This window comes from Prionailurus viverrinus, chromosome A2 (assembly GCF_022837055.1).
Source record: "Prionailurus viverrinus isolate Anna chromosome A2, UM_Priviv_1.0, whole genome shotgun sequence".
NCBI classification, from domain to species: domain Eukaryota; kingdom Metazoa; phylum Chordata; class Mammalia; order Carnivora; family Felidae; genus Prionailurus; species Prionailurus viverrinus.
The window spans coordinates 169,374,575-169,392,858 of NC_062562.1; the positions used below are offsets into that span (position 1 = coordinate 169,374,575).

The 18,284-nt window shown below is 43.6% G+C and overlaps 1 protein-coding gene across 10 annotated transcripts in view; it reads right to left on the bottom strand.

Annotated features, from left to right (window-relative positions):
• The window catches only part of NCAPG2 (non-SMC condensin II complex subunit G2), a 64,950-nt gene that overhangs the window by 7,119 nt on the left and 39,547 nt on the right, over nucleotides 1-18,284 (bottom strand). For 9 of the 10 annotated variants that reach the window (XM_047844053.1, XM_047844030.1, XM_047844087.1 and 6 more), the window contains 11 exons: nucleotides 14,993-15,166; nucleotides 12,683-12,753; nucleotides 11,554-11,704; nucleotides 11,262-11,435; nucleotides 9,874-9,990; nucleotides 9,647-9,787; nucleotides 9,106-9,205; nucleotides 7,560-7,747; nucleotides 5,557-5,697; nucleotides 1,805-1,908; nucleotides 877-977 (listed from right to left, as the gene is read on the bottom strand). In XM_047844053.1, the coding sequence (XP_047700009.1) occupies nucleotides 877-977; nucleotides 1,805-1,908; nucleotides 5,557-5,697; nucleotides 7,560-7,747; nucleotides 9,106-9,205; nucleotides 9,647-9,787; nucleotides 9,874-9,990; nucleotides 11,262-11,435; nucleotides 11,554-11,704; nucleotides 12,683-12,753; nucleotides 14,993-15,166 (1,462 nt within the window). The remainder of the gene's footprint in view (nucleotides 1-876; nucleotides 978-1,804; nucleotides 1,909-5,556; nucleotides 5,698-7,559; nucleotides 7,748-9,105; nucleotides 9,206-9,646; nucleotides 9,788-9,873; nucleotides 9,991-11,261; nucleotides 11,436-11,553; nucleotides 11,705-12,682; nucleotides 12,754-14,992; nucleotides 15,167-18,284) is intronic. The other variant, XM_047844094.1, reaches the window with a different exon arrangement.

Consider the following 18,284-nt stretch of genomic DNA (forward strand, 5'->3'; position numbering starts at 1 on the left):
ACATTTCAGAGTCATCATCAGTGTGGCAAATATTGAAGCACCTGTTAAGTACTAGGTGCTCAGCAGCACCCCAGCCCCTGTCCTCACCCCCTCACATGGAGAATTTCCCCTCATTCTCCAGGCCTCAACTTGGGTGACAGTCCCTTAGAAGTCTTTTCTGATGCCCAGCCTGGGTAACGCTAGTCACAAAGTGTTATCATGATTCTGTAGGCACGCCATGCATTCAGGTTTATGGAGAGTGCCTGTCTCCCTAGAAGCACTCTCTACCTGTAACACGTTATGTCTTCGAAAATCATTTCAACATTAGTAAAGCTGAGCAAAAAAATTCAGAAACTTAACGGTAATCTGCAGGGAGATTACTGCATTTTATACTGAGATGAGCATTTTATAAGTATCTCCAATTATTTTTCCGGTACTATTTCAACTGGCTGGGATATTCAGAAAAGGCAAGTGCAAGGCTTAAGCAGAACAGAAGATACATTCATTAAGTATTAACACCAGAACATACCCTCATTAGCAAAAATAAATTCAGAACTTTAAACATAGGTAACACGTGACAAACCAACAGGAATTCAATTCTGAGGCACAAAGAGGGACATGTAATGGGTCCAGTGGGGAGAGGTGACAGGTGAACAGGACTGCATTAGGAAGCGTGAGCCAGCTGGTTTCCAGGCTAGTACAGGGTTAGCTGAGCAGAGGCAACCCAGCAGACACTGTTTGTGCAGAGCATGGGAGAGCAGGCTACAAGAGCTGGGAGGGTCTGACTGAAAGGGGATGCCACAAACATGGAACCGAATTCCCAAACATTCCATAACAGTTCTGTATGAGATTACACCCAGCAATATCCCAGACAGTATGAGAGAACATGTAACCAACCTTTGTTAATAACCAAAATAATATGCATAACAGCTGTGAGACACACAATGCCTTCAATATCATCAGAAGTAACACACGCCTTTAATTCATCTAAAAATGACCTGCAAAAAATTAATAAATATCTGGAATTATTCTATAGCATATATCCTAAAACTTTATAGGAGGACTAACACAGCCAAGATTCATCAACCACCACGAATTCTAGCTTTCAGGTAACGTGGATTAAACCTTCTAATACGTTCACTGTAAATGTGCCGAGTCACACAGGTAAGATATTAACATCACATCATGTTGCCAGAAAGAGAATGGACATTTTGGTAATTGAAAAAAAGCTACTCTGTATACCCACAATGCACACAAAAAAGATTCAATGTCACTGAAAGATAATTTATGGCTGCTAAATATGACGCTTTTTTTAAAGTTTTCATTTTGAATGTATCTGCTATTATAGTCCCTCAGGTATTAGGCAAGTGCAAAACCACTCCACTCCTTCCATACTCCATGCATGAGTCCTGCCTGGGCCACAACAAACCCGGAACTGCAGCCAAGTGACACAGGGACAGCACGTACCCAAGAACCACACTAGTGCTGAACCTAGTCAAGCGTTCTGAGTGTACTTAGGAACAAGTATTTGCTACACATTAACATTTTAAATGTTTCCCTCTAGCTGAATTTTAGTTATGAAAAGCATAACCAGGGACTATTTGGATGGATGGATGTTATAGAAAATCAGAATTTGTTTGTATAATGCAACTTTTTAAAATAATGCAACTGGTTTTAATTGCTGATTAGAGAACACTATATGAAACACTTTTCTCATGGAAAAATGCATCTTTGAGAAATTCTGAGAGCTCAAAGAATAGACAGAAGTTACTGAGAGCTCACAGTCCAAGTGAGGAGATCAGGGCAATAAAGAGAGCATGGTTACCTGATCACAATCGGAGACTTCATTATTATTCCTATTAAACACCTTGAAAATGGCGGAAGGTCTGAAAGACCCTCGGGCGGGGTGAGCTCTTCTACATCAGAAACCTAGAAAGAAGTTCAGACAGATCAGTAATTTCTAAATTGAAATGGAGACAGGGCTAGTTACTTGTTTTACACTGCTATGGGTTTTCATCCAGAAACCCAAAAGAATAATTTTTATTAACTGTTGAAATGTCTACAGTAATTATGATTAATCTATTTTGTATTCAGGTGCATATTATTCATCAGACAGAAGTAAAAAGATACATACATCAATGGACAAAACTTTTGTCAAACAGCCTTTAATGTGGTATCATGTTCTGTAAATAATGTGTTTTTATGCGAGTCTAACTTGCTATTCCTACCCATCTAGAATCCGGATTTCTCAGTCCCAGCACAACTGACATCTCGGACTGGCTAATTCCTTGCTGTGGGACGTCCTTGGCACTGCAGGGCTTTGAGCAGCGTCCCAGGCCTCCACCCAGCAGATCCCGGGCGTGGCCAGTGTCCTCTGGAGGAAGAGAGCCACCCACAGTGGAGTAACGTTGGTCTGGATGCACGAAGGGGACTCTGCCTGGATTTATGCCCTTTATCACCAACCTTACAAGTTTAAAGTCATCCATTAGTGGTGAATAAACTGCACATGCAAATGGCTCCCCGGAAAGACTAAATCCAGAACCCTGCTCTGGAGAGGAGTCGGGGTGGAGGGAGGTTATGCTTTTATTTCAAATCTCACCTTCATACACCCACCACTGGCTCTCACCTACTTCTTAGCTATCAGGTGTGACTACACAGCTCTCCTCAATCAGCCTTTCCATACACCCACTGGAGGATTCATAATACTAATTTGGATATTAAAGTCAATCATCTTTATGTATGAAATAGCTGTTTCTCATTAAAATGATGTACATCTTAAATGTAAATGCATTTGTGATACAGACAAATGATTATTGACTGGTTATAATAAAAATCTTGAGATTTTTAGCATATGTAGCAGTAAAATATATAACACGAGCACGGAACAGGAGAATGCTAATCGGAAGAACATTGTTACAAGACTTAAAATGTACAGGCACACTGTAATTTCTGCAGGGAGACTCATGAGTTAAATATGCATATTAAAATCTCCAGAGAAACCACTAGAACAGTTACACAAAGGACAATATAAAGTCAACAGAGAAGAGGGGCGCCTGGGTGGCTCAGTCAGTTGAGCGTCCGACTTTGTCTCAGGTCATGATCTCGCGGTCCGTGAGTTCGAGCCCCGCGTCAGGCTCTGTGCTGACCGCTCAGAGCCTGGAGCCTGTTTCAGATTCTGTGTCTCCCTCTCTCTCTGACCCTCCCCCGTTCATGCTCTCTCTCTGTCTCAAAAATAAATAAACGTTAAAAAATAAATAAAGTCAACAGAGAAGATAAAATGGAACAGTGCAAACACTGCCATTTCATCAAGAAATGGCAGGAAAAGAAGTAGGGGAACTAATAGAAAACAAACATCAAAACGGTCAAATTAAACCCAAATATATTGGGCACCTGGGTGGCTCAATCGGTTAAGTGTCCAACTCCTGATTTCAGCTCAGGTCATGATCTCATGGTTCATGAGATCAAGCCCCACATCAGGCTCTGTGCTGACACTGAGGGAGCCTGCTTGGGATTCTGTCTCTCCCTCTCTCTCTGTCCCTCCCCTGCTCCTGCTCTTAATCTCTCAAAATAAATAAACTTAAAAAATATATCTATACATATATCATTATGTCATTAAAATCAAATGGGCTAAGCACCCCAAGTCAAAGGCAGAGATTGTAAACTAGACCAAAAACAAAACAAAACAAAACAAAACAAAACAAAAAACCAGGTCTACCCATGTAGTGATTATAGGAAACACTTTAAACACAGGAAAAACAGGTCAAAAGCAAAAGGGTAAAAAAAAAAAAAAAAAAAAAAAAAAAAGATATGCTATGCAAACATGAAAAATGCCAGAGCAGACTAATGAGAAGTATCACCAGAGATGACAAGATGTCTCACAACTAAAGACAGTCAGTGTATCAAAACAACATAGTCGTCCCATGTGCACACCTAACAAAGCTCCCAAATACATGCAAACTAACGGGAAGAGACAAATCCACAGCAGCGCTAACCTCTCACTGATGGAACATGCAGACAAGTCAGTAAGGATACAAGAGAGGTCAGCGAACACCTCCTGTAAAGTAGTGAAATACATCAGCTCTGTGGGCAAACCACCTCTGTCACAACTACTCAACTCTGCAGTTACAGATGAAGTAGCCACAGAAAATCTGTAAACAGTGGGTGTGGCTATGCTCCAATATAACTTCATTTACAAAACCAGATGGTGAGCCAGGTTTGGCCATAGGCCATTAATCGATTGATCTATACTTGTCAGCTATAAAGCTCGATGGAGTAAATAAATCCTAGCTCTTAATTCTATGTATAATCTAGCTATCACTTTCCTAAACCAAAATGACCTTCCTTAAAGCTTTAAGGAGGGTCTTAAAATCTATTGTTATAGGAACTTAGCTTTTTTCATACTCATGACCTCACAGTACAGAATTCAAATAAATTATATATATGTACATTTATATAAGTCAACAACATTGACTGCCAGATCCCATCTTTTCATACAGAGAAAATCTATCATCACCTTTCTATCTTCTATGGCACTGTTCCACACCCTCCCGCCATGCCTTGAGGGTCTTTCTGGGGAAACAGTTCTGACTGGAGTTATCATCCTGGTTAGGCCAATCTTTACCCAAGAAAGCTAACTATAAAAAATCTGCAACTGTTAGGAACACAGCCAGTCACTTACAGAGTAGAAATGAATACATTATCTGTTTAAAATGATATCGGAAATTCAAATTTCCTGTGCTTAGAAATGAAAAAGAAAAGTATGGTTTATGCTACAGCAATGCAGTCAGATGCAAACTACCCCAAACTGTCCTGCCTCCTGCTCACCACTGATCACCGCTGCTTCTGCCTTGTCAGGAGAGATTTTCTTTTTCTTTTTTTGTAAGTAGCCTTCACGCCCAGCAGAGAGGCCAGTCAGGGCTTGAACTCACAACCCTGAGATCAAGACCTGAGCTGAGAACAAGAGTTGGATGGTTAATCAACCGAGCCACCCAGGTGCCCTGAGGAGAGAAGAATCTCAAGAAATATATCAACTCACGTAGATCTCTAAAATGCAGGAAAAAAAAAAAAAAAAAAAAAAAGAAAGTTCACAGTGGAAGGACTAGCTTGGTTTTAGTCAAAGATGACAACATCCCAAAAGTCACATGACTCTAGTCATAAGCCTGCTAGGCAACTGAGGGGAGGGGGCTGGAGAAGCAGGCTACCTACTCAACTCTGAGTTTTTTTTTTGTTTGTTTTTTTTTTTTTTAAATTTTTTTTTTCAACGTTTATTTATTTTTGGGACAGAGAGAGACAGAGCATGAACGGGGGAGGGGCAGAGAGAGAGGGAGACACAGAATTGGAAACAGGCTCCAGGCTCTGAGCCATCAGCCCAGAGCCCGACGCGGGGCTCGAACTCCCGGACCGCGAGATCGTGACCTGGCTGAAGTCGGACACTTAACCGACTGCGCCACCCAGGCGCCCCTCAACTCTGAGTTCTTAAAAAATACTTGGAAAAACATGAAAATGTGCTGCCAGTAGAAAATAGAATGTTGTACAGTCAAAAGCAGACACAAGAGTTTCAGGATCAACAGACTTCACCTTGCGTAGTCGGTGACTTATCTCCACCACAGATGCAGCGATCACAGTGGAAAGTACGCCCCGGTGCACGGGCGTGTCCGCATGCCAAGACTGAACGGTCATTAGAAATTCATGAAGAGGGGTCTGAACTGAGTAAAGAAGCTACAAGAAAACACACCAGTTAGTCATTTTTCAGGGGTTAAAAAAAGACACTTTACAGGACAAACATTCCTATTGTCCTCCCTAGGGGTCCAGGCGTCCCAAATCTTGTTTGCCCGTTATCAGCATCCACTCCTTCCTTTCCCATTACTGACTCCGATCTCTCAGGCACCACAGCTAGACAAGGACAGACAGCAGTGAAGCCCACTGGAAATAGCAACAAAAGCAATGCAAAAACCCCAAGAAGAGAAGGACCAACAGCATAAATAAAGAAAAGGTAAAGATACAGCATCAACAGTGAAAGAAGACCATGAGGCCACGTGTTCTGGTAGAAGGAGCACAGTCAATGGTAAAAGATTTGGTGAGAAAATAAAAGATTCTGGCACAAACTAAACTACACAAACAGATCACAGCACTTGAACCAACTCATCAAAAACAGAAGCATCTGACTTTGGCTCAGGTCATGATCCCACAGTTGGTGAGTTCGAGCCCTGCGTTGGGCTCTGAACTGACAGCTTTGAGCATGAAGCCTGCTTCAGATTCTCTGTCTCCCTCTCCCTCTCACTCTCTCTCTGCCCCTCCTCTACTTGTGCTATCTCTCAAAAATAAATAAACATTAAATATATATGTGTGTTTGTGTGTATATATATGTATTTTATATATTTATATAATTTATATATAAATATATATAAATATATATATATATTATATATATATACATAATATATATATAATATATATATATATAAAATTAAAAAATTAAAAGAATAGCTGGGGGGTACCTGGGTGGCCAGGTCAGTGAAGTATGGACTCTTGATCTTGGGGACGTGAGTTCAAGCCCCACAGTGGGTGCAGAGATTACTTAAAAAAGTAAAATCTTAAAAAAAAAAAAAAAAAAAAAAAAGAATAGCTAATTTGCATTTTTAAACCACTACTTAGAAAACTAAGACTGGGGTCACCTGGGTGGCTCCATTATCTGACTTCGGCTCAGGTCATGATCTTACAGTTCGTGAATTCGAGCCCCATGTCAGGCTCGGTGCTGACTACTCGGAGCCTGGAGCTTGCTTCGGATTCTGTGTCTCCCTCTCTCTCTGCCCCTCCCCCATTCACGCTCTCTCTCTTAAAAATAAACATTAAAAAAAAAAAAAAGAAAGAAAACAAAGACTGGCCCCATCCAATGACAGTATGATTTTAGGAGTAAAGCAAGTATGGCACATGGGTCACTATTTCCCACATGAACTGGCTACTCAAGAACCCTACTTCACAAAAGCTTTTACCAGCAAGGGACCCCCAGGCCCTTCCAGCTCTGTGACTCTCACTCCCACTGAGGGGACACTGACAGGTAATGAGAGGGTAGTCTATGACGGAAATCAGTATCTCATCTGAGGAAAGTCCTCGTCATCTACGAATAATCAAAACCAGCATTCTCAAAAGTATATTTTAATTGGAAAACTCTGTGAAATAACAACGGAGTATTCACAAGCCCGTTACAAGTAGTTCTGGGCTTCCTGTCCTGCCTGGCAGAGGACTCTCTCTCTTGCTGTTGGCCTGCTGAGCTGGGCTCATTAAAACCTGTTCCAAGACTAAGAGTCAGAGGTGGGCTCTTGGACCTCCTGCGCCAGGCACAGAAGGCACGGCATCTCCTCTGACCGCGCCATGCTCTGAAGGAAGTCAGGGGCAGCACCGGAAGGCCAGCGCCCTGTAACTTACCTCCCACACCAAGTTGCACCCCACCCAACAGCCCAACCGCACCCGCGAATGCTAACTGAGCCCGTGTGTGAGGCGACACATCCCCATGCACCCGTTTGCCTGGCAAACACTGGCCGTCTATTGACCAACAGCCCAGCCCGGGAAGGCAGGAGTACCCGTAGGCCTTCTTCCGGCTGCTTCCTGAAGCTCCGTGCCATACATTCCAACATTTTCTGAAATACTTTCTGGACCGTATCGAACAGCGTCATAGCTTCTTCATCTGAATCTGGTTTCTGTATCAAGGAACTTCCAGTTACCTCTTTCAGAATGCCAAGAAGTAATGACACATAAAAGAATCCCTTCACTAGAAAGAAAATTAGAAAAAAGCAGTTATTTAACCACAAAATTTAGCTGAGATCACTACGTTTTTCACACAACACGTGTATATTACGGTAACTTAAAATTGTTACTGGTAAGCCAATACCAGGTTGATCAGATTATTCTAAATTTGAATACATATAAAATTTAACAAATAAATTTAAAAACTTACTCCCTTTAATTATAATGCCAATACCTTCAACAACAGTAACAGCATATTTAACTGAGCCACTAAGAACCAGGCTCACTACACGTGGAGACAGCGTGGTCCCCTGAACACCTGGATTAGAGAACATGTCTTATTTTCTCATGTAATGGCAACATTAACACCAGCTCTAAGTCTGAGAGGAACGGCCCAAGAACTTTCAAAATGTGATTTACAAATGTCATAGGCCAACTCTTAAATTCCTAACACTGTAGTTTATCAGTTGTTTTTCTCTTCCAAATCACTTCCTTTACTGTGTTGCATTAATTTGATAAAGCGAGACGGGGGCCAGGTCACAGTTCTGGGCCTGCGGAAAACCCTGTTTCTCAGAACATGCCAGTCTGTAGGAAGGCTTCTTCCTGCCCTTCTCTCGCCTTACCTACTCTTACGCATTGACGAGAGGCAGGGGAGAAAGCCTGGATCATAGCACCACTCCTCATGCCATCAAGTGATGGGGCTGTGACCTCCAGGTAATCACTCAGTCCAGCTCCGCCCAGACCAGCTGGAAGGAAGCCGACCTCTCACTCACTCACTAAACACATTTAAATTAGTACCTAGTGTGCAAGCACAGACCTCGCGGTGTTAGTTACTATAGGTCTTTGGGGGAATAGCAACTTCCCAGTGGTTCTGAGGGGGCATTAAAGAACCCTACTCACACCCCCCATGTGGCAAGCAAACAGGCTGGGGGCTGCCACTGCACAAGCCCACCACGCTGCAAAGTCACTTGACAATTAGGCAAACCACAGGGAGGAGAATCCTAAGGCCCTCGTGAGAAAAACTCTGTGGACTCAGGCATGTCTGACACCAGAAGCACCTTTGTTTTGTTCTGTTTGTTTGTTTTTTAAGTAGGCTTCAACACCCCGTGTGGAACCCAATGGGAGGCTTGAACTCACAGCCCTGAGATCAAGACCTGGGCTGAGATAAAGAGTCGGACACTTAACTAACGGAGCCACCCAGGCGCCCTGACACGTGTGAACCTCCTAGCTGCCTCAGTCTGTAAATTCCTTGTTTGGCATCTGCTAGTTTGCATTGCCTACCTGTCACCTGAAAGCAAGAGTCCTGATCAGCAAAGTGACCAAGGGAGGGCCTGGTTTGGTTATTAATTGCTTTAAACATGTTCTTTAATGAATGAAGTATACCTGTTTGCATGATTCCGAGACTCCATTGTAAAAGTTGTATCTGAAACTTATAATCGCCAAGGCCGACCATCACAACGTCTTTACACACCATCAGGTAGGTCTGTAAGACACACAGATTCACCTTAAACAGAGGCTACTGAAAGCCAAAAAAGGGGAATAAATCCAGCCTTGCAAAGCTTCGAATATCTGCTTGTACTACTAACGATCTCTTAAAGCAGGTATTAATAAAGATGTTTTACAGAAGAATTTTCATAAAGATACTTTAATTCTCATTTTTATTTCCATAAGAAATCTGGAAACCCATTTTATATAATTCCACAAACATTACTGAACACCTATTACATGCAATGTATAAGATTACATAAAAATTACATGGCTTGTGTTTTGGGAAAAGACAAACTCTAGATGCTGAAATGACACTGTGAGTATTTAAGAAGAGCAACACTACTATCCAAGTTACAACTTTAAGATAGAAAATAAAATCTGAAACCACATCACGAACTTGGTGAAGAGAAGGTTTCCATGTTTAAAGACTTCTAACCTGGATAATCTGCTGATAAACAACCCTGTGAAGCTTGAGATATTCTTCTTCTTGATCTTGGATAAAAGATAGAACTTTGTTTTCTAACCAAAACCCAGTGTCTTCCAAAATGGACAGGTAAACTTTTCCTTCTGAGCAGAACTGTCCAACAACAGAAAGACAAATTAGTACCAGAACCAGTATTGCCAACACACTTCGTATTGGGACACAGCCAGGCACACACTCACCTTGTGCTGAAGATGAATACTCAGCCGGCAGTGGAGGCTGAAGGCTCGCAGAGCCATCGCTTCATTAAAGTTGTGAGGTTTCCCACCTGGCGACTGCAAAATTGATTCCAGATCTGCCTGCAAGACAAAAAAAAAAATCCGTGGCCACGTTCCACTGTGTAAGTGAGGACAACCTGACTAACTTCACACACAGTTACAGTGGGAGGGTGACACCCTGGAGCAGTGGAGGTGCTTTAATAACACAACAGAACTTTCTGAGAAATGTAGTCTTCCCTTCTCTCCCTTCCAACACCCCTACCCCTTCTAAAACAAGGTAAAAACTCGTAATAGTCATTGCTCATGAACAGTCAGGATCAAGCACACAAAGCGTTTGCCCCTGGGGCAAATTCTGACCTGCTCCTGACCAGGACAGGACAGCCCGCCTGAGGAAAGAGGAAGAAAGGCAGCTCCTCTCAGGAATGATCCTCTCGGGGCTCAGGAAGGGCCAGAGCCTTAGCACACCCACAGCTCCCTAACCTTGTACCCTAAAGGAACAAGGCCTTAGTGCTGGGAAGCTTATGGGAGTCTGTGTCTGGCTGTCACATGAAGAGGGAGGAGGTTCCATCAGCATTAGTAGGTGGGGATACCCTCTGTGCCCCTAGTAGCAAAGCCTGTAGGGAATGCCCCCACCCGTCTTTCCCAGAACCCATAGGCAGCCTTAATTTTTGGACAGCAGCACAGCCAGTGCTCAGCTTAGTCCACGGGCAAAATCCCAGCACTGCCTACCCATGCCTGGGCATCGGCCGTGGTCCATCTCCTTCCCTGGATGACTGTGCGCCTCCTTTTCCTCCTTCAGACCTCTCCCTCCCTTTCGTCATCTGATGCCCATGCTGAGCACTGGAGGCTCTGCCTCTGGCCCGACCAAACTCCACGGCAGTACCAGAGGCTGTCTCTGAGGGCTGGTGCTGGAGGATATGGCCAGAAGCCAGTAAGGAAGAAGGAAATGCTGAATTCACAGGAAACACTCTCCAAAGATTCCTGGAAAAGCTTGCCAAGGACTGTGAGGGTAAACTAGTATTCCGGCATCAATGCGTAAGAGTAGGTAAAGCAAGAGAAGGTAAAGAAGAGAAGGAAGAAGCCTTCCTACGGGCTGGCATGTTCTGAGAAACAGGGTTTTCCGAAGGCCCAAAACTGTGACCTGGCCCCCGTCTCGCCCCCCCCGACCCCCACCACGTTAGTCATCTGCGTCTCATGTCTTCATCTACAAATTGAAGGAGGGGCTTCGATAACTCTTAACTCCTTTCCAGCTAGAAAAATTTTACACTCTAAGCATGAAAAGTCTGGATCTTATTTCTCACTCCTAATTGCATGGGCTCCCTCAACTTTCCTCATCTGTTCTATAAAGTTACCTTTGACATTTCAAGTGCTTTCAAGAGGTGGTTAAGTTTCTTCCGGGGAGCAGAGAGCAAGCACTGTCGATTCTTTGGATGGGTGAGCAAATACTCTACGTAAACCAGCGCCAAATCAGGTTTTACAGGGCGTGTATCATGGATCTGCACTTTCCGTTTAGATGCTGAGTTACTCTGAAAGAATACAGCGATAAACTGGCAATTAAAACACATGTTCCCAGGAAAGCATATGATTTTCTAATACACACGTGTCCTCATTCAGCAATTTTAAAGGAACAAGACACAAATATACCTTGCTCTGGGGCTGTTCTGGCAGCCAGTCACAAACGAGTTCCAGAATGTGTCCCACTTGTCCCCAGGAGCAGAGACAGTCCAACAAAGTACAATAGCGCTTGTCTGCTCCTCCTTCCTCTTGGTTTCTTAATGTGGAAATCACACCACAGCTGAAAATGTCAAATACATAAAATCAGACCTAACATTGATTCACTAACAATTTCCCACTTTTCAAAAAGGTAAAAAAATAAAGCTAAACAAGTGAGGGTACATAAGGCCTTCCCACCATAGAACACTCAGACGTTCTCCGCTGCAGGAATAAATACAGCTTTCCCACAGTTACTACTCGGGCTCGGTCCCAACATAAAAGGCTGAATGTGAGCACAGCTTTAGGAACACGGAGGCCAAGGCTGTCCGATACAAGTGTTAAGTTATCAAGGACGTGCCAGGGCCATGAGACCCCCAGACCTTCTTTTCTGTCAGCTCTTTCAGACCCTAGAGCAAAGATTCCTAGTGCTTGGGAAAGAATTTTTGTTTAGCATCAGAACATCCATTTTTTCACAAATATGAATTAACATGAGTCATTTTTGCTGAGATAATAACCGACGCTCTAGAACAACGCTATCCAGTGAAAATGCAGCACGAGCCACAAAAGCAAGCACTTAGGTCATTTCAAATTTTCTGAGAGCCGCCTTTAAAAAAGTAAAGAAAAACAGGCATAATTAATCCCAATAACCTATCTTATCCGATCCACCACCTCCACAGGGCTGTCCTCCGGCACAGCTGACAGGAAACTACCAGCTCCTCACGCCCCTCCATCCACACCAGGCCCCTAGCCCATGTGCACTCCGCGCCCTCGGCACACCTCGCCCAGGCAGCCACATGCAGACGTGCAGGCCTCGCAGCTCCAGAGCCCCTCATGCAGGCTTGACAAACAGACCCCCCACACGGTGGAGCCCACAGCTTATGTTCCACGTGGGCTCTGATCCCTCAGCGACTGCAGAGCCCAGTGGAAACTGCATCCTGCGGCTCTCCTGCCACCGCTGTGAGCTGGAAGCTGAAGTGGGGCCGTCTGCTGAACCTCACATGAATAATAGAGCACAACACTGGCAGGGTTCCCGCCCCACCACCGTCCCAAGAGAGGGTACCTGAAGGCGGGCACAGCAGAGGCTGGCATAAAGGACATGAGCATAAATAAAGGAATCTTGCAGCGATCATCCTAAAAGCATACAAAGGGGAAAAAAGGGTATTTAAACATGATGACGTTGTGAAAGGCTCTCTGTACAACTTCCTAGTCAAGGGTCTGCAGACTGCTCAGTAGGAACCATAGCATTCCTCTCAGTGCTCACGGGGACACTTAGACCTACTGCTCAGCCTCATGTCTGATAAGCAGCTTCAAAGTTTTACGTGACATTTTACCACTTTGTGTGATGTATTAATTTGTGCAAATATTGATTAAGCACCTACTGCGTACGAGTTGCCAACCTAGATCCCAGGGATACACTGGTAACCAGAATAGACCAATTCTTTGCTCTCAAGGCACATACTTCTATTTTAAACACAATACTGTTGAAAGAGAAAAAAAAATTAACTCTGTACACTCAGAATCCTAAAAATAAATGTCAAGAGAATGAAACTAGTCAGAAAATAATTTTTCCATAAAATAATCAGAAAATATCTGGGAAGACAGAATAGTTTAATGGAAAATGTACAGGCTTTAGAGTTACAAGCCAAATCTAGGTGCAATCAGACTCCACAGTTTTACCAGCTGGAACAGCACAGAGAAGGAGGCAGCCTCTGAGGTCTGTTTCCTCCTCTGCCAAAGGGGAAAGGGCTGTTGGGAGGACCGGGTAGGGCACACAGGGCAGAGCCAACAACAGCACCCAGTACATGGTGACACCTAGTAAGCTCTAACTACATCAGTATAACTGTGATGACACCATAACAAAAAGTGGACCAGGCCCAATCAAGAACACTTAATAAAAAAGATTCTTGGTTGGCTGGGAGAATAAGAGATGATGGATCCTAACAGAAAAAAAAAATAACAATTTTCCTGAAAATATACAAGAAACAAGAACAAGGGCAACATCAAAATTTGATCTGCAAATAATCTGCATTCAGTTGGAGTGAACCCACCCTTACTCCCAACTCCCAATGAGAAAACATTTTCTTAATATTATAAAAGTAGACTAATAATTACCGCTAATTCCACTCTGAGTAATAGATTGTTTTTTCACTTACAAGGATGCCCACAAGGTTCTCTGAGCAACTGAGGGCAGAGAAGCTCTCTTGACTGAATCATCTGGAACGGAATTAATTAGCTGCCTTCCTTAGGTCCCTATATACCTGCAGGACGCAGTGCTCATTTGTCACCTCGTCCTGTACCCTATGGGCCTCTGCGTTATCTGCTGAGAATTCAGAGATAATGCTGGTTTCATGGCCCAATGTAATTATTTGAGCTTTTAAATGTACTGATAACTTTGGCAATTTAGATTATTTACCTTCCTGACAGGTCACAGTTGCATTTCAGGGGCACAATGAAGCTCAGACACTTGACAATCACAGAAGTGCAGCTCAGAAAAGCTAAGAGGTCAAGGTCACATAAGCAGTTTTGGAAGAGCCCAGAAGTAAAATTTAGCAAGAGAAGGATGTTTCATAAAACCTACGGTCTTTCTATATTTAAACCATGCTTTCTTTATAACTGGGAGTAAATATGTATTTCTAGCACAATCTTATTTTTGTTTTGGAAATAATAAACTTCCCTCAGAAGTAAAAAGTCACAGCTGGTTAAGTGTCCAACTTCGGCTCTGGTCACGATCTCACAGTTTATGGGTCCGAGCCCTGTGTCGGGCTCTGTGCTGACAGCTCACAGCCTGGAGCCTGCTTCAGATTCTGTGTCTCCCTCTCTCTGCCCTCCCCCACTCATACTCTCTCTCTGTCTCTCAAAAATGAATAAGTGTTAAAAAGTATTTTTTTAAAAAAAGAAGAGTCAAGAAATAAAAAGAGTTTCCTTCATCAAAATAGAAGTTATGTATGTGATTCTATTTGCAGACACAACTCAAACACTTCAGAAACCCATCTGCTTACAGTGTGGCATCAAATGCCTACAAGTGCCCACAAAACTCTGTGGCTATGGCATCATGTTAGCAGACTCCTCTTTCTCAATCCCTGCTAATCACACTAGATTCCCAAATAGTGTCACAGATCATTAAAGACACAAAGGCTGAGCACTTACACCCACATTTCCCTCCGTGCTGGGGAAATGAGGCTGAAAGACATATGGCCTCCACCCTCGAGAAAGGCCAAGAGGCCACCTATCCTGCCAGGTAAGAGCTGGGTCAGTATTCCTCACTTACAGATGACAAACTAGGTCCAGACAGGTAAGTGTGCCGGGCACTTCTGCTAATTCTGCACAAATGTAATCTTAACACGCCTGCCCGCTGTGTGAGCAGCCTTACCTTAAAGACTTTCAGGTACTCAGGGAGCACAGAGGCAAACTTGTTAATGGTGTAAACTCTGGCTTCTTTGTTATTTTCCATACTTCTATGAATACTTTTCCAGAGAATTACAACGATTTCTAATAAACCAGCCATGGATGCAACATCACTTACAGACAGTGTTTTGTCCAGAACCTAAGATACAAATAAATTGATTGTGACAGAATCAAATCATAACAACCATTATGATAACAGCTTTATCGTTAAAAGTACATGCCAGAATTCCAGACCTAAAGCAGAATGTGAAGTATACCAAGTCTATTTTCATTTCCTAAAGAGGACTTTGTCTTCTATTTGAAAATCTCTACTAGAGGTGAAGGTCTTTAAAAACCCATTCAAGAAGTAAATGCTAAATTAACACTATATCCTTTCAATAAACAGTTTATATGAATTAAAAATCCTTGGGGCGCCTGGGGGGCTTAGTCAGTCAAGCGTCCAGCCTCAGCTCAGGTCATGTTCTCACGGTTCAGGGGTTCGAGCTCCAAGTTGGGCTCTATGCTGACAGTGTGGAGCCTGCTTCAGATCCTCTGTCTCCCTCTCTCTCTGCTCCTCCCCAGCTTATGAGCTCGCTCGCGCGCTCTCTCTCTCTCTCTCGCTCTCTCAAAAATAAACATTAAAAAAAATCCTCTAAAAATAAAAATGTAAACTATTATCTTGAAGGACATAATACGTGAGTACAGAACATATTTTTCTTTTACTGTATCTTCTTTTTTTTACTATATCTTCTAAGTCGCAAGATGTTACTTCTCGCCATGAACTTTGATGTGAACAGACTGGGGGAGGAGGGAAGAACTGTAAAATGTGATTTACTTAGATGTGATTGCTACTGAGACTCCACTACAAACTCAGCCCCATCAGGTCACCCCAGGCTGTCTGCCAGGCACTCCACTCTGTGGCCCTGGTAGGTCCAGCTCCCGAATTCTGGTATAAGGGCTGATGATGACCAACTCCCACTCGATCGTGGGCTTCCTCACACACCTTTCACATCTTCTGAGCTTATGCTGGCTGTAAGCAATAATCGCCGCTGTGTTCCTCTGAGTGCTCCACTGAAACCACAAATGCACTCTGGGTACGTCTTCTTCTGTACGGAACACAGGCCCCACACTGCCACAACCAACTCGGACACACACTGACGGGGTCTGCTAGCCAGCCCTAGAATGGGACTGTACCAAACACAGTCTGATAACTTGCCAACAACCACTACAGACAATTTCCAGAAAAGGGTCTACAAAAGAGGATTCATTTCAGGTACTGGTATTATGCTATCTATTCAAATGCAATGGGAAAAGATAGTTTAAAAGAAAACAAAACTTGGGGAGCCTGGCTGGCTCAGTCAAAAGAGCATGCAACTCTTAATCTCAGGGTCATGAGGTCAAGCCCCATGTTGGGTGTAGAGATTACTTAAATAAATAAATAAACTTTAGAAAAGAAAAGAAACTTGAGGGTACACAGAAAAAACAAAAGTGGCTTCTACATAACTCTAGATTTTTCATTACACACTTAACACTCCGAATGGGCTATGGCCAAATTTGAAAAGCAATCAAACTACTAAAGGCTTAGAAACTACTGAAAGAATGATACAAACAACAGGTTGACAAAATTCCATTCTGTGTTTAACTTTGCCCTCTACCATTGCACTGTTTAGCACAGCAGCCTTGTCATTAAAGTCTCAAGGAAAAGCCACCACTGCTTTTTCACAAAAATGTGCGAAGTTCCTAAGTAAGAGTTCATTAAATAGGAAGCCAATGTTTTATTTTAGCAGGGAACATCTTTGATTGTTAGTAGTTAGCAACGAGTAAAAGAATGACTTCAAAAATTTTGCTTTTAGCTACCTAGATATTCTTAGAATGAGAATATCCACATGACCAAGTGTGCTTCTTGTCTAGCACAAACTATAACAGTCCTACATATTTCTAAACTCTTCTGTTTTGTACTAATATAGAAACTGACCCAAAATGTTGTAAAATGCAAGCTTTCTCAGTTATACCTAGGTTTCTAATAACAGAGGTATGGGGCTCCTTCAATATTTAAAAAACTTAATAGTCTCCGGGCGCCTGGGTGGCTCAGTCGATTAAGCGTCCTACTTCAGCTCACGTCATGATCTCACAGTCCATGAGTTCGAGTCCCACGTCGGGCTCTGTGCTGACAGCTCAGAGCCTGGAGCCTGCTTCAGATTCTGTGTCTCCCTCTCCCTCTGCCTCTCCCCCAACTCGTGCTCTGTCTCTGTCTCTGTCTCTGTCTCTGTCTCTCTCTCTCTCAAAAATAAATAAATAAATAAAATGTAAAAAAAAAAAAAAAAAATGGAACAGTCTCTCAACTAATACATCACAAACATGTTTTTTCTCTTCTGCAAAACCATTTCCACCATCAGAGTGAGTTTGCGAGGGTGGCCCACAGAGAGGCTGTGCTTGCTCCATAGCCAGGACACTCAGCTCCCTGTGCATCACTGCGTCCACCTCCCATCCTGTGAACCCACGTGCCCTGCAAAAGTGGAGTGAGGCCACCATGCTGGCATCTGCAGCTGAGGCTTCTGAAGATGTATGAGCAGCCATGGGATCACTTTCCCGAAAAGTTCTGCCCAATCTGTATATTGAGGGAAAAGCTCTGAAGACAGGAACGCAAACTCCACCGAACATAAAAGCAGAACCAACTCCAACGCCCTGGGCTGAAGGCTTCCCAAATCCAGGCCATGAAGGCCTGTGAGTGGCTGGAACTGCTAGCCAGGGCCCACTGCCAGGATAAAAGCCAGTCCCACTCTTTTCTGCTCTCTTCTCCTTTATTCCACATCTGCCTCCCTGACTGGGACTGAGGACGACTTGCTTAAGCAGGGACTGGGCTGCTGGAGTGGTGGGCCTCCAGCTGCATGGGCTCAGGAGGCCCCCGGGAGCATCCGGGAGTCGTCAGGCCGGCCAACAGGCCAGGCTGCAGCTATAGCCCCAAGCAAACCTGTCAGCCTCTCCTAGAAAAAGGCCTGTGTCAGAGGTGGTGAGACACAGGATGGGAGTGTGGCAGGGTCAGACCAATGCACGGACCTCTCCTCGTGGCCTATATGCAGTACCATGTTTCAGCAAAAGGGCAGATGGTCTTTTATGACTTCCTGTTTTTAAGTATGCTCCACACTCAATGTAGGGCTTAGAACTCACAACCCTTAGGGGCACCTGGGTGGCTCAGTGGGTTAAAGTGTCGGACTTCAACTCAAGTCATGATCTCACAGTTTGTGAGTTGGAGCCCCGCATCAGGCTCTGTACTGACA